Source organism: Chrysochloris asiatica, unplaced genomic scaffold, assembly GCF_000296735.1.
Source record: "Chrysochloris asiatica unplaced genomic scaffold, ChrAsi1.0 scaffold00006, whole genome shotgun sequence".
Lineage (NCBI taxonomy): Eukaryota > Metazoa > Chordata > Mammalia > Afrosoricida > Chrysochloridae > Chrysochloris > Chrysochloris asiatica.
The window spans coordinates 13,686,299-13,699,349 of NW_006408524.1; the positions used below are offsets into that span (position 1 = coordinate 13,686,299).

Below are 13,051 nucleotides of genomic sequence, written 5' to 3' on the forward strand. Positions count from 1 at the left end.
AACTCAGGAATTTTTTTTTTCCAATTTGTTCTATTACCCATTAGCTTTTAAGCAGGATATTATTCAGTTTTCATGTATATGATTTTGCTTCCTTGATCTTCCTTTTGTTGTTTTCTAATGTTATAGCATAGTGATTTGAAAAGATGCTTTGTAGCATTTTAATGTTTTTAGATTTATTGAGGCTTGATTTGTGGCCTAACATATGATCTATCCTGGAGAAAGTTCCATGTGCACCAGAAAAGAATGTGTATTGTGCTGTTGTCGGGAGGAGTGCTCTGTATAAATCTACGAGGTCATATTGGTTGATAGTGTTACTTAGTTCTTCTGTGTCTCTGTTGAGTTTCTTTGCAGGGTACACCCTGCAAGCCTGACCACTGGTCATCAGCCCGTCTCCCCCTCTGGGTCTAAAGTCCCCAGCCGCTCCATCTCTCACGTCATCGTCTCTGCCTCCATCTCTGACGTCACTGCCTCTCTGGGTAGGGTTCCGCTCTCCACTCTTCTCTCTTGATGGTCCCAAGGTCCCCATTGTCTTCTTGCTTGCATGGTTTCTACTGATAAATCAGAGCCTCATCTTATTTGTTTTCCTTCATAGATAATTTTTGTTTTTTCAACAAGCTGCTTTCAAAATTATTTCCTTGTCTTTGATTTTGATTATGATATGCCTTGATGATTTTATTTTGTGAGTCCTGGTGTGGCACTGTAGGTTAATGCACCAGACTGCAAAGCCGTTTGAACTGCAAGGTCGGTGGTTCAAGTTTACCAGCGTCTCCTCAGAAACCCTATACAGGGTCACCATGGGTCGGAACCGACTTGACAGCACTTAAACAACCTTGTTTAGGCTTTGTTCAGCTTCTTGAATGTTTGTCATTTCATCTGTCATGACGTTATGAAAATTTTCTTACATCATTTCAACTATCTTTTCTGTGCTTTTGTCTATTCCTGTTCTGGAATTCCAGTAAACTGTTATTCCTCTTCATATTGTCCCACATGAAATCTCAGGCTGTCTTCATATTTTTTCATTCTTTATTCTGATTGTTCTTATAGCTTACTAGTATTGAGAGATTTATCTTCAAATTCACAAGTTCAGCCTTGATTCAAATCTACTCCTTTGCCTTTCTTAAAAATGTATTGTTAATTTCTGAAATCTTAGTATTAAACTTCTGGACTTTAATTTGCAGGTTTTGTATCATGTCAAATCTTTTATCTATTTTGTTTGATTGTTCCTGAAGCGCTTTCCTGAATTCTTCTGTGTTTTCCTCAACCTGATATTTGGAGTACCTAAATATCATTCTTTTGAATTCTTTTTCAGGTAGTTCCAATGCCTTTTTTCTCCAAAATATTTTCTAGCTCTGCCTCTTGGTCTGTTGGTTGAACCACTGTCTCGCTTCTTCAAGTGAACAGAAATTATCTGCTGCCTTCAAGACATTTCAATGTTATATTTGTATGAAGTTGATGAAATTAAGTTGGTGATTGTTAGGCACTCACCAACTGCCTCCTGGCAGGTGTGATCAGATGAGATGGTGGACCATTTTCTGTTCGCTGTTCATGCAGTCAGTTCAGTACATATTTAGCTGATGTTGGTTGTTTTTGTTGATCTGGTGTATACCAGATGATACTGGTTCTTGCTCCAAGAGTGGGGTTGCAGAGAGTTCAGTTGTTGCTAGCCACATCAGGTGTGGCAAGAGAAAACACACAAACAAGAGAGAACTAACACAAACCAGCAAATAACTGCAAAAAAATAAAAAGAAAAAGCAGGCAACAGGGTAAAGAGAATACAAAAACCAAAGAGAGAAGTGGAAGAGGAAAATAATAAAATAATAATAATAATTAAAAAGACCTAAAAAGAGATGGAGTAAAAGATCAGAGAATAGTTTAAAAAAAAAAAAATTAAGAAAGAAGTAGTTGGCAAAGAGAAGCAGCGAAAAAAGAAAACATACAAGGGGAGATAGAAAGTCTAGAAAGGAAGTGACAGAAAGGTGAGGGAGAAAGAATAAACAAACAAAAACAATGAAAAGGAAGAAGAAACAGGGCAGGAGCCAGACTCAGAGAGAAGAAAATTCTGGGGTCTCCTGCCAGCTGAGGACCTCACATTGTGGGTGGGTAAGGGATGAGACAGTAACACTCAATCCTAGATGGAATTCCTATAGGACTAGGTGTTAGTTACCCCAAGGCAGTTGGGTGATCAGGGTATTTCTGTACCAGAGGTGAGAGGTGCCTCTAGTCAGGCCTGACCAGAACTGCCTCTACAGGTCTGAAGACCAACCTGATGCTCAGGTGGCTACTGCCAGCACCCCACTCGTCTTTTCTGCTGCTTCTCCTAGCGAGAGCTAGTCCAGAGTTGGCCAGAGCCTCCTCTGCAGATCTGGAGTAGGACCAACCAAACAAGGTCAGTATGGGCAGCTCCCCTTTCTCAGTACAACTCTGACCACTGAAGTATGGGAGCTTCCCTGGGAGAGTACATGGGTAGCACTTGGTCCCACCTCTGGTCACCAGGGGAGTGTGGAAATAAGGGGGAGAGGGGGGGAAATCACACCTCAATCTCTGTGAGCCACAGGTATGTTTCTGCAATACCAGTTGTTTCCTTGTTTCTGAAGCCACTAACAAAAAGCTCAAGATGGCTGCTCCTGCCTGGTCGGCGGGAACAGGTCACCAGTCTCTCCTTTTTCTGCAGCATCTGCCCAACTCTCTCTCTTAGAAAGCATTTAAACCACTTCTCTATCCCTTCATCTGAAGCTCAGAGTTCCAGGACTATCATCTGCATCTATTTCATTTGGTTTTCGGTAGCTTTGCTGTAGAGGGTCTGTGTAGTCGTTCTACTGATCCGCCATCTTGCCACCTCTGATTTTTTTCTTAATTTGAGAAACATCATCGTATGACGGTGAAGAATGTGAATTCTGAAGTGCCTGAATCCTAATTCAGATCTGCTACTTGCTAAGTGTGTTCCTTCAAAACAGTTACCTAAGTTTCATGCCTATTTCATAAAGTCATGTGAAGGTTAAATGAAACAATCCATGCAAAACACCAAGAATAATGTCTCGTACGGCATTACTGTTTAAAAAGTGATAGCCATTCTTAAGAGCTCTTCCTGTATTTTGCAAATTACTCTTTTGATTTATTTAAATATGATATGACTGTTTTCTTCCAGTCCCTTGCTTATGCTTTATTTGGATGGTTTATCTTGTAGGAGTTTTAAAAATATAATTCAATATGCCATTCTTTTCCTCCATATCTTTTGTTGTAGCCTGGTTTTTGGTGTTTGTTTGTTTTTTTATTTATATGAACTACTTTAGTGAATTGACCTCTCTAGATTTCTCTTGTGTGATTTTGTGATCACTACCTTAAGATCTCCTTTGATCTCAATAGATAACTGAAGTCACTCTTTTTTTTGTCTGAATGACAATCATCAGCCATTCCTAAGCTACATTTTCTCTGGATAACAGTATTCCGTTTTGGTCTTCCTTCTCTTCCCACATTACACTCCCTCAATGATCTTACCACTTTAATGTTTTCAACAAACCCCTAGGCAGATCTCCAGAGGATTTTTCACTGTTCACAAGCAACTTCTCATGACCTACAATCACTTTAAACTAACTTTCTTCAAAAACTGGACTTTTTATACACTCCGTAGCTACTGAGCTGGAATGATCTTTAAAAGTTACTTTAAAAAACATGTTTAACTTACAACACACACTATGCATGGTATAGTTTTGAATGAACAAAAAGATGCAAATATGCCTGTGTTTGTATATGAAAAGAATCTCTCAGACAAGACACAGGAAAATGGATGAAAAACGGTTGCCTCTTGAGTGGGAAAAAAGGAGCTCGGGGACAAGAGAAGAAATCTTACTCTTGATGTTAACTTTTTTGTGCTTTTTTGATTTTGTTTCATGATGTAAAACCTATTCAAAAACAGACATAAGATTTTACATAAATAAAACCAACCAGTTGCCATGGAGTTGACTCAGGCTCACGGCAACCCTGTGTGTTTTATAGTCTCACAAACACTTTAAACTGTGCTGCGGAGGCTTTTCATTGGCTGACTTCTCAGAAGTATATTGCCTGGATTTTCTGCCAAGGTACCACTGGGGAACTTGAAACTCCCCTCTTTCAGTTAACAGCCATGCATTAATATCACACAGGGACTATATACAGGCACACCTCATCTTACTGCTCTTCACTCTACTGCACTTCGTCAAGATTGTATGTTTACAACTGGAAAGTGTGTAGCCACCCTGCATTGAGCATGTCTATTGGTGCCATTTCCCAATAGCACGTGTCTCCTTGTCACATTGTTAATTCTCACAACATCTCAAACTTTTCCATAATGCTATTGTACACTTAATAGACTAGAATATTATGTAAACATCACTTTTATATGCAGTGGGAAACCACTTGCTTTATTGCAACATTCCCTTTCTCATGGTGATCTGCAACCGAGCCCACAATGTCTCCAAGGTACACCTGTATGAAAAAGGGACCTCTAACCCATCCCCTGTTTTGACTGGTGTTGTCTCTGGCTAAAAGCTTTGAACTCATCCTCTATCTCTTCAAATGCACATCCAACGATCAGACTCTGTCAAAAGGCCTAGAAATGACTATTCATCTGCCTACTCATTCAACAGTGACCCCAGGGCAGAAAATAAACTAGAGATGAAAAGATGAGATGCTGTCAATATTACCCCCCAAGAAGCCCATGGGAACAGTTACATTGCCCATTTATTTCTTAAATAATGAGTTCCTTAAGCCATTTACAAGTATTTATTTGGGTGAAATGTCATAAAATATATTTTTATAATACATACAAAGAAAAAACACATTTGAATAGATTAAAAAAAATGATAGGAGCTGACAGAAGTTAGTGTTTATAAATGAGGTCATCAATAACTTGAACAACTCCAAAATTAAAAGTGTACCTAAAAGTTGAGACCATGCTTTATGAGAAGATTTTTATATATGTATATTTAAAAGAAAGAAAAACGATATTAATTTTTTTAAGGTAATAGGACTTAATTGCTTTTCAAATGATTTCAAATAGGTTTTTAGACATGGCCCTACATGAACATGAAAATAAAAACTAAATAAGAACTTTGGCAAGCAAAGTATTAGTTCATAGCAGCTTGGTAGAAGTTTACCTTTTCCATATATATAAAGACTCTTCAATTTACATTTTTCTTGTTACAAGGGTAGAGAGAACCAATACACTAAGTATATTTGAGGAGTCAACTTAGCAAAAACAGTTATTTTCAAAAGCCTGAATTCTATGACAATCTGCATATATAGTAACTGAGTAAATGTGAACCATGTGATTACTTATTATCTCTTCTCTAAGTCCCAAATCTCACACAATATTCCCTATGACTGTCTCTCTTTTTGAAGGCAGTTTCAAACTTTATGCTAACACACATTGGCTATTTGAAAATGTTCTTATTTCCATTACTAAAAATGTTTGTGTCAAGTCTCTTATAAGTTGTTTCCTGTACTCTAGTAACAAGACATATCATGATCAATAAATGATCATAACCTTCATGATTTAAAAAAAAAAATGTACTAAAGCTAGAGAAGTGATCACAAAAGTTTGAGGTTTCTGTCTCCAACCCTTGGCAGACCTTTCGACTTCAGGATCCATCGTTCCAAGAAGACAACCCAAAATTCCTTACTTTAAAAAAAAAAAAAATTTTTTTTTAATACCACGAATAACTAAATTTTCTAAGAAAGTGAGAGACTTTTAAATTAAGATTTAGCAAAGTCAACTGTAATGAATTGACTTCCAATTATTTATGAATGACAAAAAAGGCTGAAGGTGTACATAGAAAAGATAAATACTGCATAATATGTAGTGAATATTGGCACATACCCTTCTGTAGTTAAAGCCAAGAATGCAATCAGCAAATCTGATGCTCTTAAGTGTGTTTTCTTAAGATACATTTATGATACAGCTCAAAAAAAAACAAAAAACAAAAAAACAACCCTCTGCACAGTACGGCAGAAGGAAAGGCCCCAAAGTTTAAGGTTTTCCAATGGGTTTGTAGCAAGCATCAGGCTGCCAGAGCCGGATATCAACAAGAACTTGATTGAGTTTTTGCATCCAGAGGTCCCGCTCTTCTTTACTATCCGCAGACAGCCAGTTCCTACAATGGGGGAGAAAAGGTCAGGATGTTTTCCTCTGGTCCATATTTCCATGTACTCCTGCAGGGTGGGGGTGGGGTGCAAAGCCTAAACAAATCAGTAGCATTTTTAATGGATGCTACTTAAGAGCTACCTAGTGATGTGCTTAACCAAATGCAAAAAGGTAAAATGAGCTCCAATTTGGTCAGCTGCTTCCTAACTGACACTAGTCACACTGGAAAACGAGTGGAGTGTTCACACTGAAGATGTAACCATCCTGTACAGGTGGCTCTGGCCTGGGCAAGCTGATGGTGGGCGACATCCGCTGAGTATGGACAGTTTCCTATACAGAGCACCATGGGCCTGAAACTAGGAGCTCCCGATTGGGTGCCTTCAGACTCAAGCTTCCTGAGAGCTGGAATCACAAGTGTAGGGATGCAATCTAGCATATTACAGGTAAGAATATTTGTACAATTAATATTTTGTACCCATTATTTTTTCCTACACTGCTACCCCCATCCTTTATCAGGAATCTCTACTTTGTAAATATATTTACTTAAAGTTGAACAACTAATTCATAGAGTAGGTAGGGGTGGGAAACTGGACTGTGTGAAACACTGTGTAGGCTTAAGTAATTTCTTCCCATCGGGACTACTAGAAATGGTATATGCGGGACAGAAATGAAGTCATCTGCATTATCACTTTCAATGGAAAAAGAGAGAGAGAGGATACAACACCCACAACTGTAACAGTGATCATCTTGAGTGTATGCCATGTGCCAGACACTGTGTTAAGTGCTTTACGATCACTCTGTGGAGCTCCTACTTTCATTCTGACACAGGATTATTCAGATGGCCAGCAAAGGTCACTAATTTGCCATGGTTACATTTGGAAAGTCACCAAGGCAGGATTTAAACCTAGGCCTGTGGACTGCAAAGTCCCTATATAACTGTGTAACACTGCCTTCCCATAAGATGAAGCGGTTCCTACTTCATATTCATAGCCTAATATTTTGAAGTAGGCAATAGAGACCAGAAGAGAAATCTTTATTTTGTTGTTAGTAGGAATAAAACAGGAGATACACTAAATCTAGATCAGGGTATAGGTCAAAAAGGCCCTATGGAGAAACAGGCAAATAAAGCTAATAAGAATGCAGAGCTGAGGAATGTTTGTATTCATATGGTTGAAGCAGTGAAATAAGTTTTAAATCACTAAACAAAGCTGAGGACTCAGCCAGGACTGAACAGAATATGTGTTGCTCTGAAATGCTTGAACAAAGGAGCAGAGCCCCCATCCAAATTACGATAATATAAGAATGAGAAAAATTAAATGCAGAGTAATTAGAGAGAGAATAACATGTGTTCTGGATACCAGATAAAGAGAAGGTCATAGGAAAAATCTGAGTGATGATCCTAAGGGCTACTTATGGGCCACTGAGGTCAGGAACTTGTGGAGTCCACTTCAGTGGGTCCTCTTGCTGACTGTACTCATGAACAGAGTAAATAAACACACAATATCATTGTGAATTTATGTTGCCTCTCCTGTTTTGCCTGAAGCCACTGATAGATAGAAAGCCAAGAAAAAAATGGATAGATGTGTTAACTTAATCTGGAAATAATCTAGACATCAAGAATTTTTTTAAAAAAAAAAGAAAAGAGACAGACATTTCCAAGGAAGGGCTCCCGACTGTTACCCAGCTATTGTTAAACAAATTGGCAGTACCTGAGGAACTCTGTTCGATTTTACAGCGGCTCTTGGCTGTAGCTTTCTAATGTTTCCCCATCAGAAACTGAAGGAGCCATTCTACCCATCACCCTGAGCGGAATACCCAGATTAACAAAGACCTGAACAAGTTTTAGCTTTTGTCCCTAATCACAGTTGTTTTCAGTTGAGTTGGTCTTCAAGCTTCTCTTGAACATCTAAGCAAAAGGCTTATTTATTTTACACTCTTAATAAGCCCTTGCATCACAAATTCTACCATACCTAAACTCATGAAACAAAAGAAGCAACATTCCTAATAGTTTATTCTGTTATATATAGTCTTAACCTACATCACCTGATTTACGGAGGGTGATTTTTAGAAGAGATGTGAGAGAGCAAAGTATCTTTGACTAATGCCTGACTTCTCAACTGCACATAAATCATCAAGTTTAACCTAAAGCTCATTGTTGTTAAGTGCTGTCAAGTCAATTCTGACCCATAGCGACCCTGTATAGGGTTTCCAAGGAGCAGCTGGTGAGCACCAACCTTGCAGTTCAAACGACTTTACAGTCTGACGCATTAGCCCACAGCACCACACCAGGACTCCTTAAAGCTCATTCGCTATGTTGAAAACGTCTCCACCTTGAGTAAGTAGAGAGCATACTTAGCTAATACTGTAATGTGTCAGCTAAAGTGAAAACAACTTACTTGGTGACACACAGTGTATCTCTGCACTGACTGACAAGAGTCTCTCGGTCATCTTCTCTTTGTGGCCGGACAGTAATTAATTCAAAAGTGTTGCGTCTTGCACAGAATTCTCTGTTAGCTGGTTCTATCTGACGACTGGTACAGTTGGCCAAATTGATCCTTCCTAGAGGATTCTTTAAAAATAAATTTAAAAATTTAATAGTAAAAATAAGTTAAGACTAAGTCAGTAAGCAGTAAGCACTATTTAAATTGGTACAAATTAAGATTGTTGTTGGTGTTTGTCATTGAGTCAGTTTTGACTCATAGCAACGCTGTATAAGGTTTTCAAGACTGGTAGTAGGTTTGAACTGCTGACCTTGTGGTTTCTCCTCTAGCACCATAAACTAAAAATAAATTATGTTATGAATTACAAAACTACTTTTTAATTTTGTTTATTTGTAGTTATCAGTCTTTGAAGAATAAATCATCTTACTTAGAAAATAACCTTAAATTCTTTAAAAAGTTAGACAAAGTTCACCCTATTATCTATGCAAAAACCTATTACCACATTTTAGAAACAAAAGCACAGCAATTCTATTGCACTTTTCTTGTATTGCTTTATCCCAGCTTTAGATAAACCAACTACCTAGTAAAATATAAAACTGAATTTAACATAATTATAATGAAAAATATCAATTAGAAAAAAAGATTACAGAACATTCCAAAAGTGAAAAAAACGATCAATTTCTTCCTTAAGTGTTTTAACAAGTGTCCTATCACAGGGAGTGGGGGTTGTCATTGTTGCTAGATGCTGTGGAGTGACTTTCTACTCATAGCAACAGCAGGGCAGTTTGAACTGCCTCGTGGGATTTTCTAGGCTATAATCTTTGTAAGAGCAGACTTCCAGGATTTTCTTCCAGTGGGGTTTATGTGGGTTTGAGCCATCAACCTCTGGTTAGCAGTTGAGCACCATGGAATGGATAGGATATAAAATTCAACACAAATACATGACACATCTTGCTTCTACTGTGCTTTGCAGATACTGCATTCTTCTGTGTAACGGCCTGAAGGTCTGTGGTAGCCCTGCGCCCAGCAAGTCTATGGGTGACATTTTCCCAGTAGCATCTGCTGACTTCGTGTCTATCACTTTTTGCAAATTCTCACAATATTTCAAACATTTTCATAATGAACATTTATTAGTATAAACATAACTTTTCAATGCGCTGGAAAACCAAAAATCCCTGAGGCTCCCTTTATTGTGGTAGTCTGGAGCCAAACCTACACACTACTGGTTTCACAACAAGAAACATTTTAAGGCTTTCTAAGTATATTTAAAAGGAAAATTTGTCTGGTCGGGGGAACACTTACGTAAAACACCACATGAAAATTAACTAGGGCTATCAGCATGGTCTAGTCCTATTAAAATTACCTTTCGTTTCTCATCATCTGGATACGTCCAATAAGAGATACAATTTCCAGAAAGAATACACCACCGTCGATGCCAGGCACCTAAACCACTAACATCTTCAAATATAGTCTGAAAAAGTTAATGAAATGCTAGTTTTAGACTCTGAAGAGCATTATCTTTACAATGAAATGTTTAAATTGATATATTTCACAACTTAAAACCTAATTGGATGATTTTTATCGTGTCTCCTTCCATAATAATCATAAAAAAATCATTATCCCAGATTTGCAGCATCATCTACAGGCATAACACCTTTAAAAATTTACAAATATTAAACCCAAATAGATATTTACCTCAATATCAGTTTTTTTAAAACATGAAACTTGTAACTAAATGCCTATTAAGTAACACAGTATTTCAAGTGTAAAATTTATATGAGAGTAATATGATATGCGAACATCATACCTTATATATATATTTTAAAAAGTTAATGATATAACGTGCTATATTAGATGGGAGCAGACAGCCTCAGGTTTCTCCCATGGAGGCTGGTGGGTTTGAACTGCCAACCTCACAGCAGCCAATGGTTACCCAACTATGCCACCAGGGCACAGGGCTGGTGATAGAACAAACAGCCTGTTCAAGTCACTGATTTGTGTGACATTATCAAACAGTTAGCTAGAATTAGGAAAGCAATCTCTAGCTGTGAAGTTACTTTACGTGCAAAACTGTTTCCATAATGCACTGAAATCTCCAATGTATTAATTAACTTTTACTCCAGCCACATTCCCTCAGGCCCCTCACCTCTTCCTCCCCAAGCCTGGCTGCTCCATCACTAGGCAACACTGCTCACATCACCCAAAGAAAGAGAAAGGAATCCTTTTTATTTCAATCTAACAGCTAAGTTGATAAAAATGACTCACCAGCTCCCCCCTGTGTAGTATTTGTCCAGCTTTTACATCATAAAGATTGCAGATGAGGAACATTTCAGTGGTTAAGAAGAGACTGTTATCATCACAGCACAGTTCCATAGGACAAGAACTGGACAAGGTTGGTGGGTGGAGCCCACCAGCTGCTTAGTGGGACAAAGATGATGCTTTTTGCTCCCACAAAGATTTACAACTTTGGAAACCCTGTATAGGGTCACTATGTATTGGAACTGACTCAAGAGCACTTATCAACAACTGTAAACAGAGGTAAGAAACCTTGGTGGTGCAGTAGGGTAAGCGTTGGGCTGTAAATCACAAGGTCACCAGTTCAGAACCACCAGCTGCTCTGTTGGTTCCTACTTGTTAAGTGCCATCGAGTCAATTCCGACACATAGCAACCTTGCACAGGGTTTCTGAGGAATGGCTGGTGAGTTTGAACCACTGACCTTACGGTCTAGTACTTATCCTACAGCACCATACCAGCACTCCTTCCTAGTCATTTTGTTGCTGTTGTTGTTAAGTACCATGGAGTCAGTTCCGACTCATAGTGACCCAGAACAGGGTTTCTGAGGCTATAAATCTTCACGGGAGCAGAACGCCTCATCTTTCTGCAGCGGAGCAGCTGGTAGTTTCAAACTGCTGACCTTGAGGTTGGCAGCCCAACTCATAACCACTACGCTACCAGAGCTCCATTTCCTAGCCATAGTGACTTTATATAGGGTTCCCACGGAGCAGTTGGTGGGTTTGAACCACTTACCTTGTGATTAGCAATTCAGTGTTTACCCTACAGTACCACAGCAGGATTTTGGATGCTCTCTCCAGCTATCCTGAAATACTTACCACTATCTAAAAGCATCACCTTCATTGTTTTCATTGAGGGAGGGACCAAGGGAAGAAGAGCGCTCTAGACCACAGTACAAATTCTACCCTTTATCTGGATGATTTCATTTCTTTTACTGTCTGTTTTCCTACTGGCTTCTACAAAGGTAACAGTGGGTAGTTGATTCTTTCATACACACTGTCACTGAGGTGGTTCTGACTCAGACAGACTCTAGAGGACTGAATAGAAGTACCTCAGCAGTTTCCAAAGCTATAAACCTTCACACAGTACGCTGCCACTGCTTTCTCCTATGGAGTGGCTGGATGTCAGCAAAGCACTTAACCAGGGCGCCACTAGGGACTTAGGCACTATGCCACTACTTCTAGAAGCTTCCACAGCCACACTCAAGATCTGAAATCCCACCAATCTGCACATGGATAATATGTTTTCTCCTATTGAAGTAATGCATTGTACTTGTCTACTCACTTGTAGTTTTCAAAGTTCTTTGACTGGAGGAGTTATGCTTTGTGCCTATGGTTATTCCCAACACTAGCATAATGACTGATATATGTGTGGATAAGCCACAAATCTTCACTGAATCAATTTATCAATTAATCGGGTAGTCTTTTTCATCCCTAAGGAAAACCAAGTGTATATTTCAGACTTGTAAAATGGAAAAAGACACTGAAGATAAAGTGATCTTACTTACTAGAAAACCTCTTTCTTCAACACTTGAATTCACTTGACACTTTATTTTTAAATAAATATGACCTTCCAAAGGAGACAAAAAGGGTACCTGCAACAAAAGAGGAAAAATTATTTGCACAACAGTTTCAAAGTGTTACTTTTCTGATAAAACATGTATAAATCATGAAGAGTGCACAATACTTTCTGCTTTTCGAAAGTTCACGTTATGAACTTCACTTTTATGAAATACCTACATTAGTGTCTGTTTTCACTAACCTAAAGATCTTCAAAGAGGATTTCAATTCTATGATCAAAGCATGGGCATGTAATTTGCAGTGAGACTCTTAAAGGGGCAGAGCAAATCCTGAGCCATGTCACCAAGCTCCTTCCCTGAGAATCGCTCTTAACATCTCAGCACCAAGTCACCACAGCTCTCAACACTGCATGTCACTGTTATTTTAGGGTTTGTGTGGTATTTAGTAGGTTACTTTTTTGGTGTAATGCTCAACAGATCTATCTTATATAAATTAATGGTAATTGCCTCTTTATGACACTTTATCTTACAAGTTTTCATACTCACAGAGTGAGAAAATTTTTTGGCAATGATATAGCAGAAAAGGGACTAATCTCTATAACTTACATAAAACTTCAATACCTCAGAAACAAACAAAGACAAATATAATCCAATTTTAAAATGGGCAGAGGATAGAAACA

General features: G+C 38.4%; 1 protein-coding gene across 3 annotated transcripts in view; it reads right to left on the reverse strand.

Moving 5' to 3' along the window:
- Positions 1 to 5,986: 5,986 nt before the first annotated feature.
- Positions 5,987 to 13,051, reverse strand: part of ANLN (anillin, actin binding protein) — a 55,472-nt gene continuing 48,407 nt past the window's right edge. For all 3 annotated transcript variants that reach the window (XM_006832131.1, XM_006832130.1, XM_006832129.1), the window contains 4 exons: positions 12,360 to 12,446; positions 9,923 to 10,030; positions 8,515 to 8,687; positions 5,987 to 6,128 (listed from right to left, as the gene is read on the reverse strand). In XM_006832131.1, the coding sequence (XP_006832194.1) occupies positions 6,005 to 6,128; positions 8,515 to 8,687; positions 9,923 to 10,030; positions 12,360 to 12,446 (492 nt within the window). In that variant the 3' untranslated portion in view covers positions 5,987 to 6,004. The remainder of the gene's footprint in view (positions 6,129 to 8,514; positions 8,688 to 9,922; positions 10,031 to 12,359; positions 12,447 to 13,051) is intronic.